At 40.1% G+C, this 16,419-nt stretch overlaps 1 protein-coding gene across 6 annotated transcripts in view; it reads right to left on the reverse strand.

Moving 5' to 3' along the window:
* LOC147302243 (voltage-gated inwardly rectifying potassium channel KCNH7-like) overlaps positions 1-16,419 on the reverse strand; it is a 77,699-nt gene that overhangs the window by 29,937 nt on the left and 31,343 nt on the right. For 3 of the 6 annotated variants that reach the window (XM_086283496.1, XM_086283495.1, XM_086283500.1), the window contains exons 4-7: positions 6,566-7,045; positions 5,938-5,958; positions 5,185-5,208; positions 4,289-4,503 (exon numbers count right to left, since the gene is read on the reverse strand). In XM_086283496.1, the coding sequence (XP_086139622.1) occupies positions 4,289-4,503; positions 5,185-5,208; positions 5,938-5,958; positions 6,566-7,045 (740 nt within the window). The remainder of the gene's footprint in view (positions 1-4,288; positions 4,504-5,184; positions 5,209-5,937; positions 5,959-6,565; positions 7,046-16,419) is intronic. The other 3 variants (XM_086283497.1, XM_086283498.1, XM_086283499.1) reach the window with 3 other exon arrangements.

Raw genomic sequence — 16,419 nt, forward strand, 5'->3', positions numbered from 1 at the left:
TAAGGAATACTGGAATATGTTTAAATGAAGGTTAAAGCCTACATCAATGTTACAGAGCACATGGAAAACAAATGGCCACAAACCTCGTTGAACTAAAGTAATGATGTAAACAGGTAACTGCTGCTAAAGGTGGTTCTACAAGATACTGAATCATGGGGTGTACTTAGTTTTATTTTGGCTTTGATATCATAAAGACAACATGTAATAAGTCATCAATTGTTAATCTGAAATTGTAAGACCTGATAAGGACCTTTTTAATAATGCCCTTATACGTAAAGCCGTGGAATTAACAAAATGTATATTTTCTTTAGATTAGGTCAAGTAAAATTCAAAAGAAAAGACTTATCGCTGTGTGAATAATGCAGCTGTACATCATATAGATTCAGATGTAATGCACTTCACCATTATCTGTCATCCACAAGAACATCTTGCACATTACTTTAGGCATGATTTCCAATAAATAAATACTTCTCCAGTGCCTGTTTACAGAAACTCTTAAAATTGAAGCTTCAGTTGAGGGAGTGATACCTTTTATTATTATTATTTGTAAGAATATTGTTTATAAGAACAGAAACTGAACATATCAAACCAAAATAAAATGACGATGCATCAACTGCATATAGAAAAATAAGAGCATGCATAAATGTCAAAATGTATCATCAAGACTGGAGGTATAATCCATTCCGGCAAGCCTGAATGTCAACATAATTATCTCTGTTATTGCAGTCACCATATAAACTACAGAACCTAATAGCTTTTAACATGAATATTAAAGCAGCGTCATGGGACTTTTTTCAGATAAGAGTCTCAGTGACTTGGAGGTAATTATAGGTGCAGGCAGGGGTACAGCTATTCATCTAAGTGTTCAACACTTCAATAGCTACAAATTTTCATTTTCACTGCTGAGTTTGATGGGTGGGTGTGCAGGTAAATTGCATGCACTACAAAGGCAAAGATACAATTATGATGTGATGTATGTGAGTGAGCACGAGAATGAAACAAGAAGGGAGGGCCTTAAGTGACTTTATTTTGGCATTCATCATATTTTTCATTGCTCCTCTATCGGTGCCCTGTCACCCCTCTATTCTAACCATTGTAACTGGGGAGGTAGGACCGGAGAACAGAAGGATGACGTATAGCACAATGTGGCGTGGTATTAATAATTGAATTGGTTATTAAAAACCCCATCCCTCTGGGAGGAGGGTTAAACGCTTTTACCCTCTGATATGGGATAACCTTTGAAATCGATCAGAAACCAAAGGACAGGCAAAGGGAATGCGCTCTAATATTCATCAAGCTGCCACTTCATTAAAGCTGGATGCTTAAAGTGATGGTTTTAACTCAGAGTTTAATTACTGTTGACTTTGAAATAACACCTTAGATTCCCATTCTTGTAAAATGATTTCTGTTAGGAAGGAGTATAAATGTTGAGAAAAGCTGACACTTGCTGTACCGAGGACGATTGTGGCCCGATCGCTCACATGATCCCACAACCTGCTGGTAATCCTGAGAAAGTTGGTTGATTTGTCAGAGTGACAGTTCTAGATCAAAGTGTTGTAGACATCTGTTTCTAAATTAATGATCCCATCTTAATTATTTAACCTGGTTACAGTAGCCATGTGCACTTGGTCAAATGAACTCTTTCTTGCTGGTTAATGGAAAGCACATTCTGTGTGTGTCTCGGTCTCAAGCACAAATAAACATTAGCTCTCCCCTCTTCTGGTTTTTCTGGTCTGCACAGTGCACACTGAGATATCATTTAGAAGTACATAGACCGTTATTTGACTCAAGATTCCACCTCAGATAACCGCAAGAAGTATAAACTGCTAAGATGCGGTCATTTGAGCCTCATATGGGGATGAGCCACACGTAGGGCTGTTGGATATAACGATATATATCGGATGACGATATAAAAACGTCTATCGTTTCATTTTACACTATCGTTTGTTTCGTGGTGTTGCAAAATAAACTGTTTACGGCAATATTTTTTCATCGTTTTGATGGTCACTGTAGTGGCTATATTAATTTCTTAAAGTTCTCTCTTTCTCTTATATTTTATATAACCACACTACTGACGGACAAGCGCATGTTTTTATGCGTTGTGGTTAGCAACAACTACGGAGCCCCGCTGGGGACATGGGAGAAAAAAAAATTAAGACAGACTTTTGTAAACTCGGGATCTCGCAAAACTTTTGCAACGACCTTTCACAATAAAGCTCAAGATCCTGTTGAGACTTTTCCAAAAAAAATGGATCACGTGAAAGAGCAGATTATTTACGGATGAGAATTAAAAAAAGAGCCGCCAGGTGCTAAAAAATAAACCTTAGACTCAAACGTTAGAACAGGCTTTTCCCTGCAGCACGCCGTGTAATAAATACTCACAAAGAAAACGGCGGCCTTTACAACTTGTGTCTAAAAATGTATAGTTTCATGCATCGGTTGAAACACTCGACTCCAGCTACATGGCGCACAGCTGGAAACACTTCCCGCAAGTCGAGCTGCCCGAGATTCACAGAATTTACAGAAAATGTTACATTTTTGTGATTTATATCGTTATCGGGACGATAGAATTCTTATATCGGGGTATGAGATTTTGGTCATATTGCACAGCCCTAGCCACACGTGCACTGAGAAGTTCAAAATGTAATAAACAGCCTGTGAGGTGCAAGTCTGCTTTCCTTTTTAGCTGATCAGTTTCCTGGGTGAAGCCACCATCTGGCTGCAGTACCTGTGAGGTGGCCAAGGCCAACAGAGAGTGTATCTGTTCAGATGCTTTAATTATAACTTCAAATAAACTCTGATGAGTTCAAAGTTGCTTTCAAGACATCTTCTGTCACTTGGTTGTCAAAGTCAGGTGTCCAGAAACCCGCTTACCAATCTAAGCTGTAAAGGAAAGTGATAGGATAGGAAAAGTATATTTTACAGTTATATTCTAGGAAGTATGAAGCTTCTTGATGCTTTCACCACTCTCATGCAGCAACTCTTCTGAGGTGTTGTATTCTACCACATGTTACCCAAGTCAATTAAAACCATATTAAGCCCTCTCTTACTTTGCACTTGTGTGAGAGGACATTGTGCCATTCTGTGGTCCCTCTGCCTCTGGCGTCAGTGTAAGGCCTGCAGCTGAAATTGGCTTTGAGCGCAAACAGGGGTCAGTTTCTGTGTCCTCTATCTGTTACACCATTAATTGGCAAAATGCAAAACTGAGACCTAATCAGTAGTTTCAAGCAGCACTGGCCTACTCCTAGGACTACATTAACTTATAGTTCCATGCCTCTCAGTCCTGGCAGGAAAGGTGAGAATGACCTCTTACACTGTTCGTAACTCTAGAAATATAGCCTGAGCTCTGGATGCTGTCTGACAGCTGTAAGAGAACACTTGGCTATAGACACCTCCAATGCTTTACGTATCAGATCCCTTGAATTTCAGTTAATCATCCTGATGCTGACTGAGGGCATTTGGGAGTGTGCATGCAATCTGCTGATAAAGTGCTCAATCTGTCCAAGTCTGATTTGTGATGATCATAAATGATAATATGATGAACATTATATTAGAATTCTAATATCTCACTGTTCTCCAGTCTGCACAGACTTTATTATTAAAATCATTACAAATAAATACAGACTAAGGGCCCAAGACATTTCAGTCTATTCCTGATTTTTTGAGTAGTCCTATTTATGTTGTTATTCTTATTGCAGTGCTGCCTCTGTTTGTTTGGGTGATACATTTGTTTTTATTTTATGTAGGCAAAAACCTTGAAATTACTACTTGTTTCTTCAAGAATGAAAACAGTGATGTAGTATGTTTTATTCCCTTCGCACTGTCCATAACAGTTTGAAGACCCAAATTCATGAGTCCTCAGATGACCAAACACACAGCAAGCACTGTTTAACTGAGGTTGGATAATTCCAAAGGAACAAGGTAATCCAAAAACTAAAACTGGCCTGAGCAATATATGAAAACCACACAGTGGAAAAGCACTGGCATCAAAGGCAAGGGGATGAACACAGCCAGAGAACATACGTAATCAGACAGACTGTCAACTATCAATAGGAATACAGGACTATAAATAAATAGAAAGAATAGAAACTCACAAGGCACAAGTGAAGAAAATGAGGCTGACAGGATGTAAATCCAATGAAAACATTTTTGTTGCGTTTGCAGGTCTCACGGGTAGTATTATTGTTATTTTAAGGATCCAACAGATCATTTTATGCCTGTAATTCTAAATTACAGGCCCTCAATTTTTCTCCCCATTCACAAACTTGAAACTGGCTCACGTCCTTACCTGTGTGACTTTGTCTGTGACATTGTGAGTGCGATCTTTGACTTTTGGGGCGATGATAGTTTTCTCAGAGGATGGAGGGGAGGGGCACTTCTTATCATTGTTTGCCTCTGAGAAGTTGAGCGTGATCAGGGGAATCTTGTTGATGGTGGAGTACTTGTTGAGGTTGGAGTCGGAAGTTGAGCCAAGCAGGCTTGATTTGATTTGGCTGAGTGGTCCTGAAAAAAGAGCACGGCAGAGGGTGGGTGTTATTATTAGAAGATGCCGTATCTTGTTTTATAGCTGGGCTCTTGTTGATCTGTTATGCACTGTCAGTAGTGTTTATTTGGAAGTAGTTGCGACATGGGTAGTGAGCATGGAGTGATTCCTAGTTTTGGAGTGACTTCAACCACAACACAATACCGAGAATACAAAAGATGCTGAAATATAAACTGTACAGCCTTTCAGAGCCTCTCATTAAAACATAATGAACAACACTGTTGGTGAATAAACAGAATGATTTAATGTGCAATCAGAGAGTGCAAGTTCCCATAGTTTGCCAAATCTAGTGCAGTGAACTCACTGTATAGATAAAATTATGTAGTATGATCAGTGAACACTTTGTATGTAGAACACAATCATATTAAAAACGGAACTGTGCGATAGCGCTAAACAAACTGACATGTGGCCCAATGAGAGTGAGAAAAGTGAAAACAAGAAGTTTGCTAATTCAGCTGCGTGAACCAGCAGAGGAAGGATACACTGCCCACCCCACAAAGCACAGTGATTGAGAGTCAAGGACAGAGAAACAGACAGTTGAGGATGAAAGAGTGCATGCGCAGCTTCAATACATGCCACAGTCAGGATACATCAAAGCCGTCATAAAAAAACAACTGAAAAGAAAAAAGCTGAAGCCATACCCCCAGCCATCCAGGAGCGAGATACTAGCCAACCAGGAGAGAGAAGAAATAGGAGGTAAAGGAGAAAGTGGGATTATGGAAAGGTGTTTGGGACGTTGGGTCAGTAGTCTCGGGTACAAGCATATCAATAATGTGGCACTACTAGTAAATAGAGCTTGACAGGGGCTCTATCAGTAAACCTTTAGAGGATTAAAAAGGGCAGACTATGATGCTAATGTTGCTATTAATGTGTATTCCATTTGATTACAAAGAGCATATGACTTTTAAAGAACCTGGTTGAATATGTACTGTACTATGCATTCAACATAGCACTGCAACAGTTCAATTAAGCATGTAAACAGTCAGGTTTCTTTCCATTCACAAAGACAAGATCCAGAGCTTGCACACAAGAAAGCAAAGGTTAAAGACAGTAGGAGGCATCATTTCTTAAGCATTAATTTATCCTCTTCAATGAACAACAAGCAGGAGAGAAGTTTAATGTGCTGCTTCCATGCAAGCATGTGCAGAGGTTACTGTGTTTTCTTTTTAGTGAGGACTTACAGAGGCTGGCTAGGTTTAGGCAGGTCGTGTAGTCATTTAGTGTCTTTCGAGGCCAAAGAACTTACAAACACAGTCATCTGCTGAGGCATTTGCATACAACATGAACCTTTTGTGGGAAAACTCATGCAACAAGCAGGCTTTGACATGTACACGTGTATCATTAGACATGCTGCTATTCACGATCTGAAAATGCAGCAGGTTGCCGTTAGTTACCTTTGATATTGCGACCATTATCTGTGAAGGTGGCAACAGAGTGGGGGAGAAGACAGAAAAAGGGGAGTGGAGGTGAGAGAAGAATTTGTGGGTGTCTATGATGATAAATGGGGGTTGCCGTTAACGACCCGCTAATGTCCCTGTGAACAATGCATTACAGGGAAGTAGATGTATTAAATGTATCTAAATAGGAATTAGAGGCAATTGGAGGAGACTGATTGAGCTGCAGGAAACAGGACCAGTATGGGTCACTCCTACCCTCAACCAAATGAGGACCAAAAGGTGGAAGATCAATACCACAGATTATAGATGTGACCATCTACTGAGGATTCACTAGAACCCCACATAGCTGATATTTTAGGACGACAGTCTTAGTAATTGATTAGATCTGTAAATAAAATATCAATTACATTTGTTTCTTTCTTATATCACATCAATTCAACAAATCAATAAACAAGACATCATCAACCAGTGCTGTGCACTTTGCAGTTTAATGTAAACTAATGTAAACTTTGTTTACCAGTTTAAAGCATTTAAAATAAATACAAAGTGATTATTAAGTAATACCATATATACAGTTCAGCAACTGTTGATGCATATCTGAAAATGTATAAAAGGACACTCTTACCTTCACTGGCATGCCGGTCCCTGAACACCATCTTAGAGTTGGACCCAAAGCCTTCCATGTCATGTACAGAAGAGGCCCTGCGAATACTGCACATACTCTCTCTGGAGGCAGTTGGAGTAAGGCCTGGGATTGATGGAGCTGCAATAAGCGTGTCCTCTTGGCTCTGGTTTTTTGTCTGGGCAACGGCCTGGTCCGGGTACATCCGGTCCCAGGGGCCTTTAGGCGACGAGTGGTCCAAAGGCTCAGACACAGGGGTTGAGCAGTGGCTGGGGCCGATGAGGGCACGGGTGTCATTGGCGTAAGAGGGACTGCAGCTCTCTCGAGTGGTGGGAAGTTGGTAGTCGCGTGTTGCTACTGAGCCGTCACTGTAGCGAGGAGAGTCTACCATGACGGCATCAGGGTCTTCCTGGGGCAGGGACTGCTTGCTGATTCCCAGGAGAGGTAAGGCTGGGAGACGGAAACGAAAGAATCTCCCTTTCCCTGACAGAAAACAAGAGAAAAATCAATAAGAACAAGTGGTCGCACTGCCTCTGTTTCTCCTATATTGTTCCACACTTATGCCACCAAGATAATATTTTTTTATAATAAGAATATGAATAACAACACTGACAAAGCGTCTCAATTCTGATTAGCACATGTTTTTATACAGCACCAAATCACAACAACAGTTGCCTCAAGATTCTTTATATTGAAGTAAAAGACCCTAAAGAGGGTAAGACTTTTATTCTGAAACACAAAACTGGTATACCCCAATCCCCTTCGAAGCCTTCTCCAAAACCGCAGCTCAATTAATGTCCAAGCCATTCACCTTTATCTACTAAAACACTGTCAAACCTCAAATGGGAACGTGGGCCCAGTGAGTGAAATAAGATTTAAATTTCCAGCATATCAAATTTCACTTGCTGAGTAATCCTCACCTTTAAAAATAATCTCTCATCTGCTTCCCCGCTCCTCTCTTTCATACATCTGCACTCATCTTTCAGTGTTGTATATTTACAACAACTGTACATTTAGCTTGCAGACACTATTTGTGAGATGCTGCACAGAAACAATTTGTTTCTGCCAGCCAAATGTACAAATGTGTAGATATTTATTAAATCTGTTGAAAAAATCCATTTGAAATTACTTGACACTTAAAAAACCTTACTCAATTTAATCGTGATGCTGAGCGCCATGACAAAAACTTTATTTACATCTACACCATGAACGCATCATAGAAAAAAAAGAGATGTGTTCAAGGTGTAAGCACGTTGTGGGATTTCATTTTCTTATTACTGAGCAAGAGGTAAACCCAGTCTAGCTATGGACAGAATGGGGACTGCCCATTCAATCATATCTATTATCCACCTGATCAAAGGTAAAGTAAAAAAACTTTTAAAAAAGTAAAGTAATTTGAGTTTTTCTTCAGGGAGTGACAAAAATAGCCCAGAAAATATGAGTATTGTTGCAAATTTTATCTCTAACCTTTAGCTTCTATTAATGGATTGGAACAAAATATTCTTGCATAGATTTGTTTCTGTCAAGCAGGGAACGCCTGAGGACAATTGATATCACATTTAATGTAACTGATCCACTCAATTAGTGTGAAGACTATTTGACTGTAGTCACACCCAAATAGCATAAAAACAGAGAATACAGTGGATTTTAATGAACCCTGAGAGACACAACCCCCTGTGACCTTGCGGCGTGTTTTTACGGTGTGTTTATAAGAAAACGTGCTTACATTCTTCAGCATCCCTGGTGATACCTCACATTTGTTTGCCAGCATCACTGAAAAGCCTACCAACACAGCTTTCTTAAAAAGACCCTGGCAGATCAACACAAGTGCTTGCTCTGCCTCAGGCACAAGTTCAGGCTTCAGTTTCCTTCAATTATTCATAAGGGAGGACATTTGTGGAAATACTATAGTGTGATGTGATGTGAACGATTATGGAAAATAATCTAATTGCGATTTTTTGCCCCAATATTGCGATTGCGATGCGATATGCGATTCTTTTTTAAGGTCTTTGTCTTCTGTATTATTAAACAAAGACAAGCAATACATCATATAGTATGGCCAATACTATATTACATTAATTTTAAACTGTTCTTTCCTGGAAGACAGACCTCTGTTATGATGACATGAGGTGATGCATGAATTGATGACTGACATTTTTATTTAACTTCTTCAATCACAACAGTATATTTGAACATACACAATAGTTTATTTTTAGCTTACAAACATCTGAGCATAAAGTGCTGACAAGGAACCCTGGTGTAAACATTAAAATGAAAGTCAGTACAATGTGCAGATTGCAGAAATATACATAAACAAAATCAGTGGCTTTACCACACTCAGTTTTTCGACATCTGTGAACTACTAGACAGTCATTCAATTAAAAAATAATATTAAATAAATAAAACTAATAAATAAAAAATACACACATCTTACTGATCTCTGCAGTCAGTAACATTACACATAAAGTGCAAACATAATAGCAATTGTATAAACACACACACAAACACGCCTTTAAAATTTAAAGGCGTGAAATTGGACGGTCTAGCCTTCTGAATCAGAAGGCTAGTTCTGATTAGCGTCACCGCTGTCTCGGTGGAGTTTAATAAACTCGGCCGTCTGCTTCTTGCTATCTAAAATATAACCAGACACTGGCGTAAATTCTCGACTGTCTCATACTTCTGTTTAATAAGTTTTCTGTTTGACGTTTAGTCAGCTGTGTGAAAACCAAGGAGGAACCCACCCGGGGGATTAATAAAGTTTTATTTTATCTAATCTAATAACTTTAATCTCAGCCAAACCGATTTACTCATGAACAAACAAAACACTGAAAAAAGCCCAACAATAACATTTTTAGGTTGTCTAAGTGACTTATATATTACGTTTAACCCGAGCAGCGAAACTCCGCGGTGATCTGAAAATGATGTGCCGGGAGTTGTGCCGTTCTCGGCCGCATCAGTAACCCTCGAGCTCCCGGCTAGCTGTCGAGCTGGTGGGTAGCAGACGCCTCTGAAAACGTCGAAGCACTTTTGCAAATATGGGATATCTTGATAAACCGAGCAGATATTTGATGTTTACACAACTACTTTCTCGCCTGAAAATATTTTAAAAGTTTATTTTGTGACCCAGAAAGATTAGTATGAGTAATTTTAAAACTTAGTAGCGGCCGCCATTGTTGGAAACTGGAGTTTGGCTGGGCCGCGCTATGAATTCTGGGATATGGTAGTAATTTGGACAGCCTTCGGCGCGTCGCTGTGACGTAATCGGTCTACAAATGCGGCCTCAGGAGGATGCAGCCCATGAATTTGGACATGTCCAGAGTATAATCGCAGCCTTTGCGGTTAGAAAATTGCACTTGATCATGTCGCGATATTATCGCAAATGCGATATATCGTTCAGCCCTAATGTGTAGAAGAGTCAGTCTTATAGGAGATTACAGAGAGTGCTTTAATGAGTGACTGATAGCTTCTGGAGAGATAGTAAAAAGTCATATTTCTGACCATATTGAAACATACGGCAGTTCTGAGGGATGATAGTATAACAATATAAGTTTACTGTAACGCTCCCCACCCCAAAGACACACACCATTCACACACACATTTACTTGGGTTGTACACTATATGCAAACACCATAAGACATGCTCAGACTTACAGGTTTTCACATACTGTATGCACTGCAAAGTCACCTGAACATATGCTATGCATATAACAATACTCTCTCAGCCTTTAGTCTTACTGCCATGGTGACACAGTGAAAATCAGTAAACACATCACATTATCATGTCTCCTTTGTATATTTTCTGCAGACAGCTACATTGTATACAACATACCGACATATGCAAATAGCGGAAAAGGTAAGGATGTATTCAGAAAAGTAGAATTAATGTTTGAGTGTTAGCAGGGAGCAGCCCGTCGCTTTATCTACCTCACTGCTTCTTCTACTGGGGTGAGACTGACAGGGAGGAGAGAGAAAAACTAACTTTAGACACAATGCCAATGTCTGTTTGGGTCAATGTGGTGTGTTTAAATTAAGTCTGGAGCCAGATGCTGATGCCAGAAGTGATCATCGGCATTTCATTTGAGATTCAGATTGGAAACTCCAATCTGGGATACCGTTCATATTCATCAGGATGAAAACAGGATGAATCAGCATTCTCGTCTTTTAAAAGCGATTGTGAACAAAAGTCTGTTTCGTGAGAGCTCAGTTCTATTTTTCTAATCACACCACTGTAATATTACAATACTAACATGTTAGACAATTAATTGTGAAGCATTTCACAATTTTAAGGGCCAACATTGACTGCTAAAAGTGACACGTTATGAAAATAATGAACAATATTACTTGCCTCCAATTATTGTGCATGGAGGATAAGTGGACAATGTATGCCACAGCTCCTTAAATTAGTTCGTAATTCAGTCACACAGTCAGCGTGTGGTGAGAAAATTGCATGTACATTTAATTGTGGCACTGAAAGAGCCAAACGTTTCATGGATATGTTGCCCTTTTTGTGACTGCTGTTACTGCATGTACTGTATGCGTCTCTTCCCTCTTTACCCCTCCCGTTCCCTCCCTGCAAAATCTCACTGGCAGCTTTACACAACCAGTACAGTGGCCCTTGTTGCTATGATACCAGATAGTAATATTTGCACTGAATATTAATTGGGTCCTCAGATCCCCATGTTGGGGAGTGAAACATCTTGATGTAATGTGAGCATCATTCAGAGATTACGTTAGAAGCAGAAAGAGAACAACAACCCTCCATGCTGTGGTAAACGCAGGACAAAAACGATGGTGTGTCTTTTTGTCTCTGTCTTTTGTTCTTGAGCTTTTGCTGACATTACATAAAAAAGAGAGTTGTACAGCAGTTAATGTGTTTGCTAAGTGATTTGAAAGCAGATTTCTTTCACCTTAAGAGTTGTTTTCCTAGACTTCCAGCACAGCCCTAGTATTACTCACATGCTCTAGAGCAGGGGTCGGCAACCTGCGGAGCCGCATGTGGCTCTTTAGTCCTTATACTGCAGCTCCGCGTGGTTTGGGAAAATATATTACAAGTATTTAGCTGAAGTGTATTTTTTGTATTCGTTCTTTTTAAACTTGTAGTTCTAAATTGGAAGATTATTGTGACATTGAAATATAAAAATAAAATCAAATTTTATTATTTTTCGTCGCTCAAAATAAGCGTCACAATCGCGGAAGCATCTTTCTTGTAGTCGTCGTTCCAACACAACAACAGTGTGTTTGTTTTGATTTGTAGACCCCGAAAATGGCGCCGCGCTCCCACAATGCATTGCGGCGTGACGTCAACTCCAAAGCCCTATACTCGCCAATATAAACAATATATACAGTGTTATCTTCATTTTAGATGTCAAAAAGTATTTGCGGCTCCCAGAGTTTTCTTTTGTGTGGAAACCGGGTCCAAATGGCTCTTTGGGTGTTAAAGGTTGCTGACCCCTGCTCTAAAGGATAACATTTGTATTTCTGCTGGGTCCCAACTTTGCTCTCTGCTTATTTATTACAGAGGAAATTAGCCTGAGTTGATAGTCAAGAGCTTTATTTTATTTATTTTTTAAGTCAGGCAGTTGCCATCGGCGTGTGAAAATATACCAGAGTGATAATCAGTAAAGGTCCCTGGCTGAATTTGAAATAGAAACACTATAGAAGTCAGTGATCAGTATAAAACCTCACAGAAAGAAAGTTCCCCTTGGGTGGGCTCCTGCTGGGTACTCAGGGTTCCTCCCGCAGTCCAAAGACATATGTTATATTCACTGGTCACTCTAAATTGGCTACAGATATAAAGTACACGAATTACTTAAACTGCGTGGACAAGGGTAGAAAAACAAGTAAAGAGGGAAACACTGAAAGCAAAGAAAGAAAGACTAAGACAGAGTCTTAGTAGCCCTGAAGGCTAATCTTGAATAAACTGAAAAGCCATTTCCCCAACAGGAATTTGATGAATCTTTCCTCCTGAGGAAAAAGATAGCTCATAAATAATTTCCCCCAGCTGCTCTTCACTTCCTAGGCTCATCACCACATTCCCCAATGCACATAAGCCAGTGTGGTTGGTTACAGAAAACTATAGTGCGACTAAATGCTAAAGACAACACATAGCGCCATCAATCCACTAAATCTGCAATTCCTTGCTCGTTTTTTCCTGAAACCTATTCTGAACCTCCTGTTGTTCTACAGTTATAAACACATCATGTGGTTAGATTAGATGCTGAGCTGTAGTGGAGAGCTCAAAATAAATAGTGTCCAACGTGAAAATCTGGTGTCTAATGTAGAGATAGTAAGGAGACAAGCAGAAACCATTGTAACCTTTCAGCAGCATCATTTTTCTAACTTGAGATGCCTAGCATAGACAGAATATTTAGAAGAAGAACTGATATAGGCCTGGGCAAAGTAAGATAAGAGGTGAGACAATTTTAGAGCTACTTTATTGTTCTAATATATCACAAGCAGACAATCTCACATTATAGGAATGAAGGTACCAACAGTCTTAAAAGACAACAAAACTGTGTGAGGCCTTGCTTCCCCTTATAACTTACAAAGTTCTACGCAGGTTCAGTGAAGATGAATATAATAGTTTTGGTTGTCAGGGTTACAACAAATGACTTTTTGTACACTGCAGTGAAGAGCACCTGGCACACCAAATCCACACACTACCTTCTCCAAATCGCCCTGCATGTCTTCACCACCTGCACTCATGTGAAAATGAAACACCTTTAATCTTGATTTTGGAATTAAATACAGTATCTGTTTGTTATTTTTTAAAGCTTTTATCTATGTGACATTTACAGTCACCCATAAGACAAAAATTACAAATTATTAACCATTCTCTAATTTTGATATCTGCTCTTGGAACCTACTGATTATTTTATAAAATAGGCCTCTGGTTCAAAAGTACAAGAAGCTCCAGTGATGATGTAAAGAACACAAACTTTTAGGCACACATATGCTTATTTGACCTGGATAAGTTTTTAGATTTGTCACACACAGCAGACTTAATTTGAACTGCATCTGTCAAATTTGTAGTGATCACATATTTTGTTCTGGTTTTAATAGTGTCAGCTCTCAATATACTGACAACATTTTCAACTATTCTGCTTCTCATCTTCCAAGTGATGCTCAGTGCTGGAGGAATTCCCTACTATTGCAACAATACTTATGAATTCATAAGAAACACAATACACAGCATAGTGAAATGAACCATTTTGCGCACATTTCTGTGTGAATTTTGTGAATCTGTTAGTGGCTCTTCTCTGCTGCATCAAAGCAATCCAAGTCGGTTGCAGAATGTATGACTCATCACTGGTTGACAGAGGGCAATTGATAAGCAGTGCCTAATGCATTCCTCAGATAGAGTCTAGATAACGCAATGCATGCATCATCTCCTCAGTAACAAGCAGTGTAAGGCTATTAATTAGAATAGTAACACTGTCTGTCTCACAGTCTTAAATTACATATTTAGCAGTTTTTTCATGAAAAATTCTGACAAAATTATTCATAATTTGTGAACATGACACAGGTTTCTAGAGTTTCTAGAGTTAAATGGATAAATAAACGAAGCACAAAGAAACCTATCCAGCATCGGGCCTTGACCCTATAAGCAAATCTGAACTATATCTGTGGAGGCACTCACTTAGATATTCAGACTGGAAACAGAGCTGGGAGAACTGCTATAGTGTTCAGACTGGGCCTTAGAAAAGTGAAATACTTTTCTAAGTGGGGGTGGGGGGTCATGGTTTGGTCCTGCCTTCGCTATTGTGGTTGATATGGGGGTAGGGACGGCCTTAGGGCGTCTGGGGAGTCCCTGGGGACGTTTTCCCTGGAGGGCCTAACCCGGGGGATGTGGCCATGACCTGGTTAGGGGCTCTGGTGGCTCTTAGATGGTGTTTTCCTTGTGGCTGCGTACACCGGAGATGGGGGAGGGTCTGTGCTGGCGGACGTTGGTTACTGGCCTGGTAGCCTGGCTGCCCCTGGGTGGGTCCGGGACGGGTGTGGAGGCTTGGGGGTCTGGGGGTGCTCCCCCCCCGGTCTGGGGTGCTGGCTGGGCCTTGGGGGCTTGGGTTCTGGCTGTTGTGTCGCCGGAGCTGTGGGCAGGTGTTTTCAATGCACTTTAGAACAGCACACAGCAACACTACATATGAGCGGGCGTAGGGAGGTTTGGGGTCTTCACTCACCCCGGTTCTGTTAGCCTGTTAGATCCCAATCTGACGGCCAGCACCTCCTCGCAACTGGGGGGCTGGGAGGAGGTGCTGGCTGTCAGATTGGGATCTGGGATGCGGGGCCTCCCTGCTACTGCAGATAAGCAGGTGGTCCGCTTGGTGCTGTATTTATTATGTTGCTCTTTTTTTGTTTGCTTTCCAGGTGATCCAGGTGTTTTGTTTGTTTTTCTTTCTTTCTTCCCCCCTTTCTCACCGTCTCTTGTCCCCTCTGTTTTTCTTTCTCTCCCTCTCTTTCTTTCATTCTTTCTCCCTGTCCTATCCCCCAGTCATGTCTGTCCCGTTTGTAGCAACCGAAAATAAAATAAATACATAATTATAATAAAGGTCAATCAAATGGACCAATATGGCAAGGCCATGATGATCCACTTGGTAAAATAAATCCGCTTGGCATCTTTCTTGGCCTTAAGACAACAATTCTGATGGCTAAAGATCCAAACAGGACAAAAAAAAAAGAAAAAAAAAGAAAAGTGAAATACGAGGGCCTTATCAGTCACATGCACAACAGCCAAACATGGCCCCCTGTCATACACACACGCACACAAAAGCTTGACTATAGCCTAAGCATGCACACTGTCATAGTATCATACATAAACATGTATATAAACTGTATGTAAAGAACATGCATTCACACGCCACATGAAGCAAGGCAGTCTGTTCGAGTCCTCGTTCAATTACACTAATCTGAGGTGACCTTTGGTCTTCACGATGCTGCTTTATATGTCACAGACAGAAAATGGGGAAAGTGAAAAACTTTAAAAAAAGACAAGGTATCAAGAACACGTTCAAGAGCACAGCTGGGGAACGACATTATCCACTATTACACCGACAGCTCTGGGAAACCGAGGGACCCACAGCACTGCTCGAGTAGTTCATCAGGCCATCCTGAGCTATAATTGGTCCAGACCTTTGAAATGATAGCAGGCTAACACATAAGTGTCTGCTAAACGCTTGTGTCAACATGCCAAAGGAGCCATCTAGCTGGGAATTTCAGCAGCTGCCCTCGTGATTACTGCTGCTAGTACAGTTGCAAGATTAAAAAAAAAAAAAGAAAGTGAAAATGTAGCAGTCAATATGGGGATAAAAGTACCCCAGAGGTGTTTTTGCAGTAGTCAAGAGTACATGCAAAGATTAGCTTAACATGTCTGGAAAAACAGAAATAAGTGCACCTGAAAAGGGAATGACAAAGAAATACATAAAGAAGAATATAGCCTGTACAGAGAAATAAATAGACAATCAGGGAATCAAGTGTAAAAATGCTGAAGTAGCCAAATAAAAGTATAACTAAGATGATTACAGTGTTTTGGTTCTGCGTCTGTGTCTGAGCTTTTTAACTTTCTAGTTATTTAAATATTCTATTTGGTCCCTGATTGGTCTAATGTGTTTGTGCTCATTGTAAACAGTTTGTGTTTTTGTTCGTCTTCTTTTTTTCTTTGTAAACTACATCCACAAATACTCAATAAAAATATTTTGAATAATGTGTTCATGCAGTGTTCTTGAGTCTGTTCTCCATGCCCTGCTGTTCATCCTTCCCACTGTTCCCCAGCTCTGTTGTTTCCTAGCCTTAGTGTGTTTTCAAGTTTAGGTTTCAAGTAGTTGCCATTTTCTTTGTACTTTACTTTTCATTTTTATTCAA

Source organism: Aulonocara sp. 'chitande type north' Nkhata Bay, linkage group LG23 (assembly GCF_057382095.1).
Source record: "Aulonocara sp. 'chitande type north' Nkhata Bay isolate Kocher_YH1m ecotype deep benthic linkage group LG23, A_spYH_male_GT1.1, whole genome shotgun sequence".
In the NCBI taxonomy this organism is placed as follows: domain Eukaryota; kingdom Metazoa; phylum Chordata; class Actinopteri; order Cichliformes; family Cichlidae; genus Aulonocara; species Aulonocara sp. 'chitande type north' Nkhata Bay.